General features: G+C 49.1%; 1 protein-coding gene across 2 annotated transcripts in view; it reads left to right on the top strand.

The window, feature by feature from the left end:
* RNF165 (ring finger protein 165) overlaps nucleotides 1-19,473 on the top strand; it is a 101,857-nt gene extending 82,384 nt beyond the window's left edge. Inside the window, exons 2-8 of one of the 2 annotated variants that reach the window (XM_032422623.1) lie at nucleotides 5,033-5,348; nucleotides 6,821-6,931; nucleotides 10,539-10,668; nucleotides 12,408-12,512; nucleotides 13,069-13,164; nucleotides 18,054-18,160; nucleotides 18,714-19,473. In XM_032422623.1, coding sequence (XP_032278514.1) covers nucleotides 5,033-5,348; nucleotides 6,821-6,931; nucleotides 10,539-10,668; nucleotides 12,408-12,512; nucleotides 13,069-13,164; nucleotides 18,054-18,160; nucleotides 18,714-18,831 — 983 coding nt within the window. In that variant the 3' untranslated portion in view covers nucleotides 18,832-19,473. The remainder of the gene's footprint in view (nucleotides 1-5,032; nucleotides 5,349-6,820; nucleotides 6,932-10,538; nucleotides 10,669-12,407; nucleotides 12,513-13,068; nucleotides 13,165-18,053; nucleotides 18,161-18,713) is intronic. The other variant, XM_032422625.1, reaches the window with a different exon arrangement.
* The last annotated feature ends 1,317 nt before the right edge of the window (nucleotides 19,474-20,790 follow it).

The raw sequence follows: 20,790 nt of genomic DNA, 5'->3' as shown, positions 1-20,790 counted from the left end.
GGGACATCTGGAGATTATTTTTTAACCCAAGGGAGTAACTCTAATGGGAAAAATTGTGGGTTGTCTATTGATGGGGGCATTTTGGGATGTAAGTGCTGTTCAGACGTCACTGATCACTGGCTTGTCATGGGCCCAGATATTCTATGCTGAGAACTTCCCTGCTCTGGTCTTAGACACCAGATAGAATAGCTATTTCTGCTACTTTCACAGACCCTAAGGCCAGAGGATTGAGGAGAGCCTGGGGTCCCTGACTGGCTGTCTCCTGGCTTCAATTCCCTTCTGAGCAGGGATGCTGAGACTGAGAATCCTCCGGGGATGGAGATGATGGGGAGAGGGACCCAAAGTCCCAGAACGGGAAGTCAAAGGGTCTTTACAGGTAGAAACTGCCCCAAATAGGGGACAAATAGACACTTGGGTTCCCCTTTCTCTTGCTGCCCATCCCGAGAGAGGGTGCCTGCTCTCACCTCCCAGTGCACCGACCAGAGGGTCCAGATGGCAGGGGAGCGCAGCCTCTCTGGGCTGGGGCAGTCAGTCGGCCTTCTTCCTAATGGGCCGTCCCAGAAACCCGAAGGCTCCCCTCGCAGGGTGGGCGCCCTGGTGGCGGGATGCTGGCCAGCGCGGCCTGACTGGTCTCCGGCCAATCCGCAGCTTTCAAACCTGGAGCTCACCCGGGTCCTTCCTGCCATTCTCGTTCCTTCTGGATTTCAAACCAGTCTGCCATTAACCTGTCTCAGTGCAACCAGTCTCCCTCAGACCCCCCCCCCCCACATTCAGTCAGCAGCTCTTCACTGAACGCCAGCTCCCAAAGAGGTGCGTGGGGACCCAGAAACAGTAAGACACGAAGCTCAGCCAGCTGGGGGTGGTGAGTGTGAAGACACAGCTCAAGGTAGCCCCTGCCAGGTGCCAAATGAGTGGTACAGACAGGGCGTTCTCCAGGAACTCAGAGGAGGCTGGTGGGCAGGGGAGGCATTTTTGGAAGAGCAGAGAGATGACCTTTAAAGACGGGGAAGGCAGCCGGTAAGGTGTGAGCAAAGGCCTCTCAGTGGGAATGTGTGTGGTGTGTCTGGAATGTTGAGGTGACCAGCGTGGATGGCTGGGGGCAAGCTTGGTGGAGTTAGCGGGGATCAGGAAGATGGCGCTTCCTATCAGGCTAAAGGGTGTGCATCTCACCTGTAAGCCATGGGGAGCTCCCCACTGGAGGACAGACCAGTCAGGAAACTTGGCTAAAATGCTTTGTTCTGTGTACACACTTGGCTTGCTTCCTTTACAGCTGCACCGTCCGACGGGGAAGGCACTAACGGCAGGGGCCCGTTGAGCTCCTGGAAGGTGGGGCTAGTCGGAATTGAGATGCGTTGTTAAGTGCAAAATCTACACTGGATTCTGAAGACTTCCTACGTGATAAAAAACAACGTAAAATATCTCAATCATTTTTTTTCTCTCGAGTACGTGTTGAAATAATAACACTTTGGATATATCAACCTATGTAATATATAGTTTTAAAATTAAGTTCACCTGTGTCTTTCTACTTCTTTGAAGGCTAGCTACCAGAAAATTTTAAGTTCCACACAGTGGCTCACCTTATCATTTTTTTGGACAAGGCTGGATTAGAGTCTTTACAATATACTCTTTTTGTGCAATTCCCTTTCTCCATAGTCATGACTGTCTTTCACTTCTTTTGAGATTTTATTGATTGGTTGATTGATTGATTTATGAGAGGGTGAGCAGGGGAGGAGCAGAGGGAGAGGGACCAGCAGACTCCAGGCTGAGCAGGGAGACTCGGGGCTCGATCTCATGACCTGAGCCAAAACCAAGAGTCGGATGCTTAACCGACTGCGCCACCCAGGCGTCCTCTCTTCTTTTCCTTATCTCTCAACAGCTGTCCTTCCCTTCTTGCCCCTGTCCTTCTGTCACCTTGGCCTTCTTCTCTTTTGATGGTCAGGCGAGACAACAGGTGGTGGAGTGAGGGAGAAGGGGGAATCTAGCGCCAGCTTGCTCAGGCCACAGCTCCGGGATTCAGCAAAGCCAGAATTCAACAGGCAGAGAGGCCCTACTTACCCAGAATGTTGGCAGAAATTACCCTTCTAGAAAACTCTTTTCTGGCTCATTTGAGGGCAGTCAGAAATTCTTTTTATTTTCACTTGGGTTTGTAAATAGTTACTTTTAAAAATCTATCAATGACATGCACATCATTTACACAGTTGAAAGGCACCAGTCTATAAGATACATGTAGTAATGTGTCTGACCCTTGCCCTCCCCTACAGCCCAAAGCTCAACACACGCCACTCTTCTTCAGGTATTTACTTCCTGAAATACATAAATTACTAAGTAAATTTCTAAATAAATTCTTATAATGCTATTTGTTGATTTTTCAATTTTGACATTATATATTTTCTCCTTATTAAGAGAGAAATGTCCTCTTCTGTTCTAATACAGTTTATTAATATTTTATTATTCATATGTAAATATTGTTCACTGCTGAACCAAGTAGTGCATAACAATTGCACTTTCTTGCACAACTGTTTCTTTTCTTGGAGGTAATAACTGCTTATTTTATCTTATTTTTTGGCTACCTTGCTTTTTATGACATTTGTACAAGTTCTTACCAAATTTCTCTATCATATTGCAAAATTCCTTCAAATACTATGTTTATGTGGCTAAATCTCTTGGTAACCCTATCATTTCCATCCCTGCCTCCAAGATACCCTCTTGGAGCACCTGCCCTCCTGCTCCCCTCTGACATGGTGGCTGGAGCCCCTGCACAGCTTGGGGGAGCCCATCTCTCTCAGGTGCTACCCCTATTTTTTGCTCTTCTTTCTTGGTTTGTGTCTGAGAAAGGGTGCCAAGAAGGTTGATCTTTTTTGAGACTCTGCATGCTTGAAAATGTCTTTATTTTATCCTCACACTTGAGCAATCAATAGTTCAGCTGGGCATAGAGTCCTAGATTGAGATCTTTTTTCCCCCCAGTATCCTGAAGGCAATTGCTCTACTATTTTCATGCTTCCAACGTTGCTCTTGAAAATTCTCATGTTATTTTGCTCTCCCGACCCTTTGTGTGGCCCCTGTTGTTTTCTCTCTGGAAGGTGTTAGAATCATCTTTGCTCCTACAATTTGGACATTTCACAGGTGCTTTAGTGTGGGGTTCTTCTCCCATCGATTTTGCGGGGCACTCAGGAAGACTTTTCTATCGAGAAACTCAGACCGTCAGTTCTGGGAACTACTTTTTGCAGTATTTTTCATAATCTCCTCTCCTTTGTTTCCTCCACCTTTTCTCTCTCACTAGTTATGTATGGAAACTTCCGACCCATCCTTCTATGTTTATATCTGTTTTCTCCTACTTATTGTTTCTTGGTTTTCTCGTTCTCCTTCCTGGGCAAGTTCCCCAGCTTTATCTTCTGACCCTCCTGTTTTTAATTTCCAAGAGCTCTCTCGTTTTCTCTTAGCTCCTTTTAAGAAAAGCTTCTTGTTTCATGGATCCAATATTTTTATTTCTCGGAAGATATTAATTATAGTGTTTTGAAGTTTATTTTTTCCTGGTCTTTGCATTACTTCTGTTCCTTGGAGTTCCTTTTCTTTTCTCCTTTTTAACATTTGATACATTCTCTCTGTTTTCACCCTGTAATCTTCCTCAGAGACTGGTTACCCTTGGGCTATCTGTTCATAGTGAAGTGCAGGTCACTAAAAGCTGTCCAGAAACGTGTGTGTGAGTGTGTGTGTGTGTGTGTGTACTTTTTAATTTATGGGCTTCATTACAGAGCGGCGAATTGGGGACCCAACCATTTTACTGGGGACTCCCAACTAGAAGTTTCTGTAGGGCTCTTTCTGGGACCAGTTTCCAGCATGCTGGGTGACAGTGCTTTCAGAACCAAGTGGCAGAAGGGGGTGCCCCCTGCTTGAGCATGTGCTGCACACCTGCCCTCCTCTATTGGAGCCTGTTTGGCCCAGTTTCGGTACAAAATATCAGGGTGAGGGAGAGGTAGGTAGTCAGTGAGTCCATGGGAAAGGGGAGAAGCTCCAGGCAGAACTGGTCCTCATACGGACTTGTGATCGGTGCCCTCTCTCCTGCCTTCCAAAGCAGCCAGCACCTCCAATTCCTGACCTTTCCAGCACGGGTGACAAGATCTGTCCACTTCTCGTTGACCGCCCCTTCGCTGGCGCTGGATTTCCGGTTTCTCAGTTCTGCTAATTCCTCCATCTGCTTTCCATCTTCCAAAAATCTGTTGACATCTGTTGCCTGCACGTGTCACTTCTACTGTTCTCTCCGTCCTTATCTATTTATCTTCTCTTTATTCCTTTGCTCTCATTTCAGTGGGGGTTGGAAGGAGCCGACATGTGTTGAACCTGCCACATGTAGCAGGAAGTCCCTGTAAACATTTCTGAAGTTTGCCAAGTCCTGTAGCCTTCCTTAGTAAAGGACCCCCCCTGCCGAGAGCTGGATCATTACTCATGGAGAATCTGTAAAGGCTTTCCTGTCGTCAAGGTCAATTTTACTTAGAAAAGTCGAGGAGACTAGATTAAACGTACCCTGAACCCAGCTTATTCCTGGAAATGGTTGCTTTTAAATTAATTATAACATTGTAACAGATTATTTAATTTTTATTTAAATAAAAATGACTTTTTTGAATTAGTCTTTTTCACAAAACTGAATGGAAAACAACGTCTGGTTGTTTTGTCTCTGGAAATTAGGGCTCCCTATGGGCCGGGTCCTCGGCGAGGCTGGACTGCCTTTTCTCTAGGTGCCATCTACCAAAACGGGCCGTCGGGCCCATGAGGTTGCATGGGAGGAGCCTTACAACTCCTCTGACAAGTGTGTTGGTTTTTTAAAGGATGCTGGCTTCTCTGTTCACCGCCCGGAACACTCCCTGCCCCCCCACCCCCCCGCCAGCACACACAGCCCAGAGCTTCTACCTGGCAGCGGGGAGGATGACCACGTGGACCCCAAAGCAATGACATCGCCGCGTTCCAAGGAAGGCGGCCAGCGGCACCAGCGGCAGGGCGGGTCCTCACGCAGTCTTCTCTGTCCTTGCCTCTCCAGGTGCCCCTTTTCAAAGGTCTCAGCATCCTCACGCTACCTCCTGCCGCCACTTCCACCTGGGCCCCCCGCAGCCGCAGCAGCTGGCGCCCGACTTCCCCCTGGCGCACCCCGTGCAGTCGCAGCCGGGCCTCAGCGCCCACATGGCCCCGGCCCACCAGCACAGCGGCACCCTGCACCAGTCGCTGACTCCGCTGCCCCCCCTGCAGTTCCAGGACGTCACCGGTCCCTCCTTCCTACCTCAGGCCCTGCACCAGCAATACCTCCTGCAGCAGCAGCTCCTGGAAGCCCAGCACCGCAGGCTCGTCTCGCACCCGAGGTGGGCGGGGCCGGGGCGGGGCCGGGGCGGGGCCTCGGCGGGACACCTGGCTTCCGGCTGCCACCGCCCCGCCGGCCCGCCGGGCGGGCAGTCACCACGCGGGGTTCCGTGCGGGAGGCAGCTTTTGCTCCAGTTAGAGGCATTCGTTTCAGGCGGTGAACTCCACCTGGACCCGACACGGGTTCCCTCGGTAGCCAGTGTGTGTCCTTGTCACATCACCCAGGTGCAGGAACAGGGCCCGGGTGACTGGTGGTTTATCGTGCTCACGGTGGACTTCTGCACGGTGGGGGAGATGGGATCCCTCATGTCCCCTGGAGCTTCATGATCACCTGATTCTAACACCCAAGTTCCCTAAGGGACACCTGAGGACACAGCTGCTTCGGCCCCGCCGTCAGAGAGCCCATGGTCTGGTTCGGGGGACCAGCTATGAAACAAATGGAGAGTAAAATTAGATAATACTGGACAAGTCACTTCACCTCTCTGAGCCTCAACTGTTAAGAGAAGGAGTTTGATTACATCAGTGGTTCTCAAACATTTTTGCCTTAGGACCCTTCACACTCTTCAAAATTATTGAGGATTACACAAGCTTCTGTTTATGTGGGTTATGACTATTGATACTTAACCATGTTGGAAATTAAAACTGAGAAATTTAAACCATATTTATTAATTCATTTAAAAATACAAGAACAAACTCATATGTTAACACCAATTATATCTTTTTTGAAAAGAAGGTATATATACATGTAGTGAGAAGAGGGGCTTTTTTTTTTTTTTACATATTTGCAAATCTTTAATGCCTGGCTTAATAGAAGACAGCTGTGTTCTCATGTCTGCTTCTGCATTCAATCTGTTGCAGAATCACATGTAGTTTCTAGAGAACTTCACCATTCACCTGTGAGAGAATGAGAGTAGAAAAGCAAGTAACATCCTCGTACTATTATGAAAATAGGGGTTGGGGTGCCCGGGACAGAGGTGAATGTTGTAGCGGGTCAGAGGGAGGAGAGGTCACCATGCCTGCAGTGTGCAGGGAGGACTTCCTGTAGGCGGTAGGTGGCTTTGACCGGGGTCATGAAAGCTGGGAAGAGTGTGGAGAAGGATGGAGAGACCAGAGGGGTGCACCGGTGTGGGAAAGCCTACAGGAGGCACAACTACGTGCCCTGGAGACAGCGCAGGAAATTCAGAGGGAAAAAGTAGAAGGAGCAGAGGAGGCAAGGGCGTTTGGGTGGGACCAGTGGCCGGCAGACACACCGAGGGAGAGGCCTCCGTGTAGTGGGCCGCCCCCGGACAGCAGGAATGTTTGAGTTACCGGCTGCTGCCGGCTGGGAAGCGTCCTTGGAATTTGGGAAGAGGGGCAAAGCCCACTGCTCTGTAGGCTGTAGGCTCAGGCTGGCCAGGGCTGCTCAGTGCTTCTGGGGGCTGGGCTGGCCCGGGGCAGCTCTGACACCATGGGCCCTCCTTCCCTTCCCGTGCAGGCGGAGTCAGGAGCGCGTGTCTGTCCATCCCCACCGCCTCCACCCCAGCTTCGACTTCGGCCACCAACTCCAGACGCCTCAGCCCAGGTATTTGGCTGAGGGCACTGACTGGTGAGTCTTTGGGGTCCCTAAGCAAGGGAGGGGAGGGGAGGAGAGGTTTGCCTGAGCCATGGAGTTCCTGTTTCCTTCACTTTGAATGGCACGGGAGACCTCATCTTCAAGCTCCAGCCATTGCCTGTGCCCCTAGTCTCCCTCAAAGCCACATGGCCCCCACTGGGCCTGGTTTCAGCAATTAGCTCAGGATGTGGCTGGATAGCATCATGTGCCCAGCTTGGGGCTCTGTGCTCATGATCCTGCAGGGGAGGAGGGGACAGAGATACAAAACATTTCCCAAGGTCAATGAGGGCTGGAAACCAGTGGTTTCTGGGAGGCAGGCAGAAAGGAGAGTCTCAGGAACTAGCTAGTCAGGGAAGGCTTCCTGGAGGGGGTGGACCTTGAGGGATCCACAGAGAAGAGCCAGGGCAACCCAGCAAGACCAAACATAGGCTTGTGGAGGCAGAGCCCACAAAGTTGGAGGTAAGGACTGTGGACAGAAGCTGGGGAGAGAGATTGAGGACTTAGCCGTAATATCTTTGTAGGCACCAAGTCCTTGTCTTCCAAAATCTCTTGCACTTGGGACAGTAGGACAGAGGTCTTTGTTGCCCTGCAATGCAGCGTTGCGTGGTTTGGAGTCCTCCGTCCCACCTGACTCTGGTTCTAGCTCAGCCCTTGGCTGACCTACACTAGGGTGCGAGGCATACACCCGAACACTTGAAAAAGACGTGCAGTTCCCTGAGGCATTTAGGTTTAGAGGGCATCACGCCTGCAACTTATTTTTAAATAGTTCAGGGAAAAAGCCCATGGAGAAGTGTGCGCGTAGCTGTTGTAAGTATACATGGAGAGAGAGGAAAGGAACTACAAATGTAGCCAAATAGTAAAACATTAACACATGGGGAATCCGGGTGAAGGGTATCCAGGAATTCTTCCGGATGGTCTTGCAACTTTGGGGTCAACAATGTTATTGTTGTTTTAGAGAATGTAAAAACAAACAAACAAAAAACTTCTGTGGAGAGGCAGGGACTGTATTTCAAAAAAACCAGACGTGCACTGTGTCATTTTTCAGCCGTCAGTCAGGCGGACTGGGCATCCAGGAATGGTTCAAAAGTTCTGGTTGATTGCATGCGAAAGGTGCTCCAGGGGCAGGAAATAGTTGGTCCCTAATGTGTTCCCATGTCTCCCAGCCCTCTGCCGGTTCTGGGGGACGCTCTGTGAAATTGAACACTTCCTCAAAAGAGAGGCTACAGGGCGGCCAACTTCAGCCCAGGCTTTTTCTAATTAGCAGATTCAAATCAGGAAGATTTAATTGCAGTTTGGATTGAATTCTGTCCCTCAGCAGTCAAGTCCATCCAATTTGATTCAACTCAGCACACACTGAGTGATTTGAACAAACATAGGGCAGCCAGCGTGGCGAGTGGGACCGGGGAGGTGACATGGGTGAGTGGTGAGCATTGTCCTGGGGCGGTGTCAGGAGCCACGCAGGTGTGAGCCTCCCCAGCTCGCTCACCAGCTCGCTCGCTTTCGCCAGATCCCCCGTCCTTCTGCACTTCACTCCCTCTGCCCTCCTGACCTCTGTCTGCTTGAGAAACACAAAGACTGAAGCCCTGAGAGGCCTCTGCAGGGGGCGAGGGAGGCTCCTGCCCTGAGTCACACCTGGGTTCACCCTGGGCTTTTTCTGCCTGGCCTGTCCCCCTTACTTTAGGATATTTGAACCCTATTCAGGCAGCTTCTCTTACCTGGGCAGCTTGGCCTGGGAGTGTGTGGGAGCAGCAGGCCTTGCAGGAACAATCCCAAATATGCCCCCTCTTTGGTCCGTACCTGATAACTCGACCCTGACCTTGAGCTCCGATGTCTCTGTCATCATGCTCCTTCTCTGACTCATTCCCAGCTTCATACTTCCCGCTGTGATGCCCGGCTTCTCATCGCACCCCGCCCCACCGCCCAGCCCTAGCCCTGGCCGGGCAGAGCCCCCCAGAGACACCTGGGACCTGTGAGACGGCAGGTGGAGGACAAGAGCCTCCTACTGTCCTTGCCCTGCAGGCAGCTCTGCCTGGGCCAAGCCTCCAGATTCACCTGCGAGAAGGTGCCAGCACTTAAGCTCCCTGGGAAGAAGGTCAGGGTCTGTGTAGCAACCAGACCACAGCACGCTTCAAGGTCACTGATAGTGAGTGGAAAATAAAGTTTAGCTTGATATTTACACACAACTGACAGAACACTCTGCATTGAGACAATGCCCCCCCCATATATAGACACACACACACACACACTCACATATATATATATACACATCACATCTGGAAGCAGAAATTCCTTAAATGCCCTTCGTATCTTTTTTCCTTAGTTTGGATGTATTTGTTGAAGTGATGTGGGCTGCTTTTTCTGCTTTCCCTCTCTCTGGATCGTGCTGGTTGCGCTCTGCTGTGTCCCTTCAGATGTCCCTCAGTTTTTCTCTGTTCCCGGTGCACTGGTGCTTAGATCAAGGGTTGAGCAGATTCACGTTCAGCTCTTACTATTTCTTGGCAAAAATACTGAAAAGGGGTGTGTTCTCCCAGCAGAAAGCTGGTTGTCTGTCCTGTGGTGTTAGCAGCAATTGGTGATCTTCACCAGGAGCCTTTATTTCTTTTGGGGATGCAGGGAGGTGACAGATAACTCCATCATCCCTTAGTCATTTGTTAGCTAGAGAGCTTTTATAAAGAGAAATTTCCCTTCGTCAACCATTTGGCTACCCTCAGTCCAGTTAACAGAGGAAAGGCAGGATCAGCGTTGGATTCTTCCCCTTTCTTTACTAGTTTTCAAAATGAAGCTTTGGTTCCCTGACATCCTTCGAAGGGACCGGTTTTCTTTGTATAATTTAGTATAATTTCCCTCTCATGGATCCGAACCTGTTCGAGGAGTTTCCATCTGCTGGAATTATGCTCGCTGACACGCCCCTCGTCCAAGACCTGCCCAGTGGGAAGCTCTTCAGGATGGTTCCTGAATCCTCTTGGCATGACCTTGACAACTTCCTTGCTTTCAGTTGTAACAAGAGGTTTCAAATCATTTTGCACATTTTCTGCCCCAGACCTGAAACTGGCCATTTCCCAAGGAGCCCTGGTTACTCTTCAGTTGCAAAGACTGGTTAATTTTTTACGTGAAATGAGTTTTCCTGTCCTTGTAGGAGTGGGGGGCAGGGGTCCAGGATAGCTTTCCCAGCCTCATGGCTACCGGGGTCCCTCTTCGTGTTTTTTCTCACAGTGGCACAAATATGACCTCCGCTCCCGCCTCTGCCTGACTTGTCTTCCCTTTGCTCCATACCCCTGACCGGCTCTATTTGGATCCTTCCAGTGTTTCTCTCAGGGATGGGCTTTGTCTTGGGAGGGAGCTTCGGTGCGCTCATTTTAACAAGTTTTATGAGGCGTAGACTGTTCCAGCCCCTTCAGCCCTGGCAGACCCCTTTCCTCCTCTAAGTCTCTGTTTTCTTCACTTTAAAAAGATGGGAAGGGGCAGGTGATGCTGAGTCCCTTGCAGCTCTGGTGGTCTGTGACTCTGAGTCTTGTCCCTGGGCTCGAGGTCTGACGTCCCTCCCGTAAGCAGATGGCTGAAGCCCACCGCCCTGTGGTTCACTGTGGCCTTGTCCCCGCAGGGATCTCAGTGTGGACGCCGGCTTGAGCCCGGCCCAGTTCCAGGTGCGGCCCATCCCTCAGCACTATCAGCATTACCTAGCGACTCCTCGAATGCACCACTTTCCCAGAAATTCCTCCTCCACGCAGATGGTGAGTGCAAGGGCTCTGCCAGGAAACCGACCCCCTTGCTGCCTGGGGGTGCCGGCAGTGGACTAAGGCCAGCGGCTCCCCCGAGTCCTGCTGTCATGCTGTCCTCCCCTCCCCGCTCCTGTTCCCACCCTGGCTTGATGGCACCTGCCGGACGAAAGCCAGTACTGTGGGCGGGACTGAGTGGGGCACTGGAGGAGGGAAAGGGGCGCATGGTGGGCTGTGGTTTGTGGGGAAGAGGCTCGGGGCTAAGAACAGCCAGGGTAGTCCCTCATTATCACCTCATTTAGCTAATTTCTTGGGGTCAGCGCCTCCCTGGGCTTTGATTTTACTTATCTATGAGACGGCATGAAGATGCCTGCCTCGTCCTCACGGGGCTGGCAAGGGCCTGCGTTAGGGACAAAGGAGCCCACGCAGGAGCCCCCTCGGGCCAGACCTGCTGATCCAGTTCTGCTTTGTGCAAGGGGCCGGACTTTGTCACTACAGGGCTCTGCGATTGCAGAAAGGGGCAGGCTGGCTCTGGGGGCCTCCCCAGGCCCTGGCGCTGCCAGCTCCCTGGGGCAGAGGTGAAGACAGGCCATTAAAGCAGCAACGGACTGATTGTGAAATCTTATCTCCAGACAGCTCGTTCGTGTTGCTGCCCTACAACACATTTCCCCCCTTCCAGCCCTTGTCTCTGCCATTAACCACCCCGTTCCTCAGTATCCTTGTTTGCGCAATGAGAGGTTTGGATGAGTGATCGCTGAAGCCCTTGTCTGCTCTGAGGTTCTCGGGTTGGTGTCATGAAGCACCATCTCCTAAGAGAAAAAGCTAACATTTATTGAGCGCTTAGTGCATGGCAGGCCCTGTTCTAACCACTTTATGCGAATTACCCAGAACCTTACATGAAAGGGTATTTATCCCTGTTTTTCAGATGGGCAAACTGAGGCATAGAGAGGTTAAGTAACAGAGCTCAGGAGAGGAGCTATGATGGAAATCTGGCCCTTCCATCTCATAGCCGGGGCCAGGATGAGGTGAGCAGGGCAGGGCCTTGCCAGGGCAGGGTCAGATCCTGTCTTTATTTAAAATTTTGGTATTTTGTTCATTATGGACTTTTCGCATTAATTTTGATTTTTTAAAAAGAAATATTGCATTAAAATATTATTTACTTTGATTACTGAGTCTATTGTGCTGAAATCTGTGCTCTCGTTTGTCCCGCCTGGACAGGACGTGGCCCAAGCTCTTCACGGTCTGAGGCACCGCCTGAGGCCGTACTGAGCTGAGGGGAAGAAGTGGCCCACGGCCACCCAACTGCCTCGTTTGAAGTCACCGTCTGCCACTTGGTTGCATAACTTAGGCACTCACTTTATCTATTTGTGTCTCATTTCCCCTACCAGTAAAATGGGGGTAGTAATTGCACCCACATCCTAGATCCGATGAGATCAATTAGTCACGTGAAGTACTTAGACAGAGCCTGCCTTGAAATAAATGCCCAATCAGCTTAGTCATCTTACTAATTATATTAGTATACAGTGTATATATTTACTAATCTATATTTACTTTATTGATTTTGTTATTTTTTCTGGGGCCGGTCTGGCACAGGCTTGGTTCTTGACGAGGAGAGGAGGGTATTGGAGCAGGAAAGAGAGCACTTTTGCCTGAAGAATCTCGGGGGTGTGCAGATTGGCCAGTTATGGGGGGAGCAGTCGGATGCTGGGCTCGTGCAGCCTGGAATCCTATCCGAGGCATTTTCTCCCCAACAGGTCGTCCATGAAATCCGAAACTACCCTTACCCTCAGCTTCACTTCCTTGCTCTCCAGGGACTGAACCCCAGCAGACACACCTCCGCGGTGCGGGAGAGCTATGAGGTACGCCCGCCCCTCTGTCTGGCTCCAGCTGGCTTGGTGGAGACACCATTCTTGTTCATTGTTCCCTCCTCCTTTCTCCTGCTGGTGGCTGGGGCATGGGAGGTTGCCGGGAGCTTCGGGGTTGAGAGTAAAAGAGAGAAGAAGAGAGAGTGAGTAAAGATGTGGGGGTCTTTCAGTACCAGACAAGTTCTTCCCAATGGCTATGTGAATGCTTCTTTTTTTTTTTTTTTTTAAGATTTTATTTATTTGACAGAGAGATAGAGAGAGAGAACAAATAGGCAGAGAGGCAGGCAGAAGGAGAGGGAGAAGCAGACTCCCCGCTGAGCAGGGAGCCCGATGCAGGACTAGATCCCAGGACCCCGGGATCACGACCTGAGCCGAAGGCAGCCGCTTAACCGACTGAGCCACCCAAGCGTCCCTATGTGAATGCTTCTTGCTAACATCTTTCAGTGTCCTTCCTCCATATTGCGTGCACACACGTGTGTGTGTGTGTGTGTGTGTGTGTGTGTGAGTTAGCGCATGCAGAGTGCACATGTCCACATTTTTCTCTTTGCAGGAGCTGCTGCAGCTTGAGGACAGGTTGGGAAATGTGACTCGGGGAGCTGTACAGAACACCATTGAGAGGTTCACCTTCCCCCACAAATACAAGAAGGTGAGTCTGCTAGCAGGTCAGCCTGCGTAGTTGAGGGGTTGTGGTTAGGTGCTCTGAAGCTGTGATGTTTTCCCAGGGTCTTTTCCCCTGTCTCCGTCAGGTGTGACCAGGAGGGGAGACGGGGTTGCCTCTCATCATAAAGGAGGAAGGCTGTGTGTGTGTGTGCATGTGGACTTGTGAGTGGGTGTGTTAGGTAGGCATACAGGTGCATGAATGCTCGTATCTGAATGAGGTGGACAAAGGGAGCACCTGCAGTGAAGATAAGTGAAACTAAGATACGCCTTAGAAAAGAAGTCCAAGTCCAATCCCACATGGGGACAAATGGGCAACTAAGGTCAGAGCAAGAGTTTCCAATCCTCATTGAGCATCAGGATCACCTGGGGAGCTTTTAAACCCACACATTCAAGGCTCCACCCCAAGCCTATAGAAGTAGATTCTCCACGGTTATGGCTCAGGAATGTAGAGTAGGATTAGAACCCAGGAATCTGATTTTTAAAACATTTTTAAATTCAAATAAATAAAAAATTTGGAAGCAACCACGGTGTCATTCAATAAGTGAGTGGATAAACAACAGTGGTGCATCCATACAATGGAATATTATTTCATGATTTTTAAAAAATGAGCCATGGAAAGAGATTAGGGAAACTTAAATGCATATTACTAAGTGAAAGAAGCCAACCCTAAAAGGCTGCATACTGTATGATTCCAATGATATGGCATTCTGGAAAAGGCAAAACTAGATTGTTTAAAGGTCCCTTGTTGCCAGGGGCTTTGGGGGGAGGGATAGACAGTGAATGGGTGGATCACAGGCTATTTTTAGTGAAATTATTGCACGCCACTGTAATGGTGGACACATGACATTGTGCATTTGTCAAAACCCATAGAACACTACAACAGGAAGAATGAACCCTAATATAAAGTCTTCAGTTAATAACACTGTATCACTATCAGTCCATCAGTTGTAACGAATGTACCACACTAATGCAAGATGTTAATAACAGGTCAAACTGTGTGTGTGTGTGTGTGTGTGTGTGTGTGTGTGTTGAGTGGGGGAGGGATGTGTGAATGGGCTGTATTCTCTGCTCAATTTTAATGTAAGCTAAAATTGCTCTACAAAATAAATTCTGCAATGAAAACAAATACTTTTTTTAAAATTTAAGAATTAAAAGCTTGACAAGTGCTGAGAGACTTGGCGTGGGAAAATGCTCATTGAAGTCAAGCCAGAGCCCATCTTCACTGCCCCATGAGGCACTGGGGTACAATGGTTGTGAGCGCTAAGTGTTGGAGTCAGATAGGGCCAGTTTTTAATTTCAGTGTTACTACTGTCTTTGTTTGGGCTGCAATAACAAAGTACCAACAGCTGGGTGGCTTAAACTGCAGACATTTATTTCTCACAGTTCTCAAGGCTGGGAAGTCCAAGATCAAGGCACTGGGTTCTCTTCCTGACTTGTAGATGGCTCCATTCTTGCTGTCTCTTCGGATGGCAAAGAGAGGAAGCTCTGGTGTCTTTTCCTCTTCTTATAGGGGCGCTAATCCCATCATAGGGTCTCTGTCTTCATGACGTCACCTAAACCTAATTAGCTTCCAGAGGCCCCATCTCCTAATACCATCACATTGGGGGATAGGGCGTCAACATATGAATTTGGGGGTGGGAGGCACAAACATTCAGTCCATAACCACCACTGATAGCTGTGTAGCCCTGGACAACTTACTTGGCTTTTCTGGCCCCTTCCCTGTCCTTTTTAATGTAAAATAGGAATGATGTGTTAGTAGCAACCATAAGGGGTTCTCCAGGGATTCAGTGGGACAATGCATATAACAGCTTAGCACAGTGCCTAGTATCTGGCGAGTGATCAGGAGGTTGAACTGCTCTCACCTTGATGTAGGGCTCACTTGTTCTAGGCTTGCAGAGATGCCAATGATATCAATTAAAAGACCATGAATCTTGGTCTGTGCAGATCCTCATAGAGGCATTGGATTCATCCATAAGTTATTTCAACCAACATTTATTATCTGCAATGTGTCCTATATGGGTAGGGTGTTCATAGAAGAAATGGCAGTATTTCAGTAACTAAGGGTATCATCAGCAAATGGAAGATGATCATTCTCTGCAGGGCAAGTTTAGGCTGTTGGAGGAGAACATGGAAGGGGATGAGTGGCGTGTTCAAGAGTCCAGAGCAGCTTCCACTCCTCTGACCAGGGCGTACTCACTCTTGCCAGGGCCACACACTGCAGCTGCCGCCAGGGCCACACACTGCACCTGCCCTCAGGGCCACAGGCCTTGAGGAGACAGAGAGAGAACACATACTGAGGATGGAAAGGGAACACGAACCAAGCCAATGACATAAGGAGTTGAGGTAAAGATGATGAGAATGAAGGGAGAATTAGGAGAATAAAATATTATAAGAAAGAAATAAGAAATAAAATATGAAATGATAAAGTTTAGGACCCAAATAAAATGTGAAAAAAACTTTAAAAATTTAAACTGAGAGTCAAATAATAAAAAACAAAAAAATATTTTACAATAGTGATGATAAAAATAAAAAATATAAAAGAAATATAGTCATGCAGACAAATATAAAAAATAAGAATTAGGCAAAGATATGAAAACAACATACAGAATGAAAACCAATAACACTGACGTGAGAGGGAATATGAATGAAGGAAAAAAGGTACAGGCAGAAGGGGTAAAATAAATATGAAATACATGCTGTGAAGAGTTATCATTAAACTAAAAGTTACACAGATAATGAGAAGACAAAACCTAGAAGACCTAAAAGATTAAAAATACAAAAGAGGAAATAGGGTAAGATTTGAAAAGAGACAATAATTAAAGAAATATAGATTAGGGACGCCTGGGTGGCACAGTTGGTTTAAGCATCCAACTCGTGGTTTTGGCTCAGGTTGTGATCTCAGGGTCATGAGATCGAGCCCCGAGTTGGGTTCCATGCTCACAGTAGAGTGTCCTTAAGACTCTCTCTCCCTCTCTCTCTGCCCTTCCCCCTACTCTCTCTCTTTCTCTCAAATAAATAAATCTTAAGAAAAAAAGAAATACAGATTAGACATAGTAGAATAAGGTGAGACTGTTTGAAATCATTAACTATAAAAAGGAAACCATGAATAATGGTGGGAAAATAACAATAGAAAATAGGCAAGTAGTGAGTCTTATTAGTATCTTTTATAGAACATCCCATTTCTCAAAGGACCAACTGAAAGAAGGCCACTCTTCCCAGAAACACAGCTGGGCTGTTAGGCAGGCAGACCATCATGACTCCATTCAGACTCAATAGCCATGATGATTATATGGGACTATGGATGTAATTCTGATTTTCTGGGTTCTAGACGAGGGAACCCTTATTGCAGTGGCCATCACGGGGTTTGCAGTTGGAGTATATAGGGCCCAGGGAGGCTGAGAGCAGAAAGCATAGATTTTCTTCTATGTTCCAGTAAGGCTCTAATACTCCGGGGACCACATCAGACTAAGGAACTCCAGAGCTTAGGACCAGGGACTCGAGTGGGGAAACCTAGCATCTAGGCCTGTCCCCAAGGTCATAGTTATTCTGTGGGTGGTGTTTTGTTTTGTTTTGTCTTGTTTAAATCTTGTGAGTCTGCAGATTTTTCTCTTGGCAAAATGACCTTTAAGTCTGCTTCTCTCTGGAGAGGGGACAGAAGGGCTAGTTTTCTTCCCATGGATATTATCAGACTGTTTCACTGCACAGCTTGGAGATGGGGACAAGAAAGCTGGGCTGATTTCATTCACTGATTAGATTCCTTCCTCCCCAGAATATTTTTAAAGCACTGATGATGTGCCTTCTGCTTGGCCAAGTGTGGAACACTACCCAAGGAAGGGTGAACCATGGTCCACACAATCTAAGAACTTGGAACTTTCTACATAGCAGTTAATGATTTTTAAATAATTAGCATAGAATTTAAAACAGTTCAACTAAAGTCAACAAATATAAACAAAGTGACTACATGATGTCCAAACTCATTTTGGAGCTAGTGCCTATCTTAAAGGAATTTTCTGGATAGGAAGAAATCCAACAATATAAAGTCACAGTATGGTACAAATTATAGGAGTTGAGGAATTTTGCCTTCATCTAGTAATGAATGAATAAATGAGTAGACCTTAGTAGAGTGAAAGAAATAAAGGAAGAAGGGAAGGAGAGAAGGAAAGAAGGAAGGAAGGAAAGAAGGAAGGAAGGAAGACAGGAAGACAGGATGGATGGATGGATGGATGGATGGATGGATGGAAGGATAGATGGGTAGATAGAAGGTTGGGTGGTTGGAGGCTGAGTGGGTAAATGGATGGGTGGGTGAGTGGATGGATGGGCGGTTGGGTAGATGTATGCATGCATGTATGTATGTATGGATATATGGATGGATGGGTGGAAGGGTAGATGGGCGGATGGGTGAGACGTTGGGTGGTTGGAGGGCAAGTGAGTGAGTGGATGGGTGGAAGAGTAAATGGATGAGTGGATGAATGGATGAAGCATGCTGGATGTGAATGTGGAGGCAGAAGCCTGGAGGCAGGGATCTAGGTAGGAAAGGACATAAGGAGGAGTGGACAGTATGAGGGGAATAGGAAGGAGAAGCAGTTTATGCACAAGCCATAGTTTTGCCATGGACTGATTCATTAGACACACAATTCCTTTCCAAACTCTATACCCTTCAGCCAGGATAACCACCACTGTATCCTGAGGCAAGGAGGAAGAGTTGGGGAGGAGGCTGGGAAAAGGGCCTGGGGTGAGCATACAAGTCTGGGGATTCCTTAAGAATTTAGAAAGACACTGACTCACAGATAAGGGAGGGGGAGGCTGTGGTTGAAAGATAGTGGTCACCAAGTGAGCTGATCCAGGTAACCAATGCTTCTCCTCTGCTTCTCATAGCGAAGACCCCAGGATGGCAAGGGCAAGAAGGAAGAGGGGGAGGAATCAGACACAGATGAGAAATGCACAATTTGTCTGTCTATGCTGGAAGATGGAGAAGATGTGAGGTAGGAGACCCACCTCTTCTGTTTCCCCTCCCTTCCCCCCACAGGTGTTAGTAATCAGTCATGTGCTGTATGTCAGGGGTATGGTGCTTGTTCTCTTGTGCGTGTGTGTGCTAAGTGCGCTCTAGTGGGCTATGTGGTTGTTCTGGGAAGGTGGGGTGTGGAATGTTCTAGATGTGTGATGTTTATGGTATGGACTGGTGGACACAAAGTATAAGAGAACAGAGCGATGTTTGGCCTGGATGGGTCTCAGACAAAGTCATGGCTTTGTTTCAGGCTGGTCTGAAAGGGCTTCATGGAGGAGGAGGGCCATGGGGTGCTCCTCCCTGTCATGACTTCTCATCCCAGCCACAGCCTCACTCTGGGGCAGGGCTCCTCACTCTTCTTCTCCCTGACAGAAGAAAGGAGATGGGAAGATCCACCCATCTTTGGCCCATCCCCCAGTGGTGCCAGTGTGGGTCCCCCCCCAACCTGTGATAGCCAGTATCGCGCCGCCCCTGGCCCGCCGGGGACCCCTCCCTTTCCACCAGTCATCTGACCCTCCCTTCTCTTCCAGGCGCCTACCCTGTATGCATCTCTTCCACCAACTGTGTGTGGACCAGTGGCTCGCCATGAGCAAGAAATGTCCCATCTGCCGAGTGGACATTGAGACACAACTGGGAGCCGACAGCTGAGGGAGGAATTAGCCCGTGGATGCCCCATTTTCCTTCACCAGGTCCCCCCACGGCCATAGCCCTTGCAGCCAAACTTTGCCTTCTGAGCCATTTGATGTAGAGGAGAAGCCTGCAAGCACATTTTGTGGAAAGCGGAGTTGGCGGTATCAGTGTCTGAGGGAAAGGAGGGGTGGGGGGAGGACCCCCCATCCAGAATGGTGACTGCCCCCATCCACCTCGCTGCGCGGGAGGGAGCTGGCCGTGCCCGGAGCGGGGGTGGGAAGGGGGGGCCCACGCTGCTGAGAATCTCGATGTGAACTGGAAGGTCCTAGCTGATAGACAGGCCCCTCAATCCTGTCCTTTGAAGGATTGTATATATACCTCTCGACCACGTAGAAACCACGTAGGGGTCTCTAGCTATTTCTGTGGATGGCAGCCGGAGCATGTTAGCTTAAGAAAAATGTTGTGTGTGGTGCTCTAGTCATCTTGTGGTGGACATGTCGCTATTACGAATTCGCACCAAATATTTCTCATTGAGTTCCTTGTTTTGGTGCCTGACCGAACCAACCAACGACAGCCCAGATCTTCCCGTCTTTATGAGAAAAAAAGGAAAAAGGAATCAAAGGTGGGGAAAAAAAAAAAAAGCCAAATCCTGTTTCTGGTGAAAAAGGATGATTTCTTTTTTTTTCCCCACCCAGGTTGGGAGGCGGGAGGGGGGTTCTTGTTTTGTTTTCGGTTTTGTTTTTTCCTTTGCTTTTGTTTTTCTCATGTTTACAGTGCATGGAGTGTGGAAGGGGAGCATCTGAGGAAGGGGAGGACTGGAAAAGGAGCAGATGGGGGGCTTAGGTGGGCCCCCAAGGGGCTCATCCAGGGTGAGGAAGGCAGAGTTTGAGTAGGAGAAGGGGAGATTCTGTCTGGAAGGAGGGCTCCCCAGTTCCAGGGCCCATCTACTCAGTTCCAGCCATGTCCCCGGTTCCACATGGAACTAGGGAGGGGCCAGCCTTCAGCTAGAGTTTCCCCCGTGTTCCTTGGAGCCAGGGTGTCCCTGCCACCTTCTTCCTTTCGGCTGTGCTTAAGCCCTGTCACAAAGAGGCAATTTTGGCCACTGCCTCCCTATGCAAAAAATTAACTGGATGATGAAGATACGTTAGCATAGGTGGTAGACACTTGGCCTTGGCCAAAGTGCTCTCGGCTAGCACTCAGGGGCCGAGGTCAAACACCGTGGACCTGGAGGAGGGCCTTCAGCTTCTTTTGGGGTGTCTTAGATCCCGATGAAATCCCTCAGAGATGGTCCCGGTCCTGAGACTGTGTTGGCTGGGTTTGGGAGGCCCTGGGTCCGTAGTCTCTGGCTCTTTCTCTAACTCTTTGACAACCCTGGGCAAATCCCGCTCTTTCTCTGTGCCTCATTTTCCTTCTCCTTAGAGGGGAGACAAACGACAGTCCATCCCCATTGCCCCCTCTTCTACCTCACCCAGACATTGTGAGGACTGACACTCTCCACGCAACAAATTCATGCTCCATCCTGAGAACCTCCTTGGGGTTTAGGGACAGGGGGTGGTGGACAGACTGACCTGGAAGTTCCAAGTGACATCACACAATGTGTCTTTCTGCACCACCCTGTAATTTTTCTTGAACCTCAAAGGGAGCAGAGAGATGGGAGGACAGAAGAAAGGAGATGGGAAGATCCACCAAATTCCAACCCCAACCCAGTTTTCTTCACCCACAGGTGGAAAACCCCAGCCCAGCTGGAATTCTGCTCCCTTCCTTTGCCTCTCCCCCTCCCTTATTTGCACTGCCCTCAAAGCCTCCCCGCTCCCCTTACCCCCTCAATGCCCTCATATCGGTAAAAGAAGACTAAGGAGGACAGCATACTTATCCCATACATGAAGAAATTCTGTAAGGTTAAGGAAATCTGAGTCTGCATGGCTGCTACCAAGGGTACGTCCAGCACCAATGGGTAAAAATGACCGAGAGGCAGAC

The sequence above is a fragment of the Phoca vitulina genome, unplaced genomic scaffold, assembly GCF_004348235.1.
Source record: "Phoca vitulina isolate PV1807 unplaced genomic scaffold, GSC_HSeal_1.0 scaffold27, whole genome shotgun sequence".
Taxonomy (NCBI): domain Eukaryota; kingdom Metazoa; phylum Chordata; class Mammalia; order Carnivora; family Phocidae; genus Phoca; species Phoca vitulina.
Note: the sequence above shows the minus strand (reverse complement) of the source record. Positions and strands in the feature narration are given on the sequence as shown.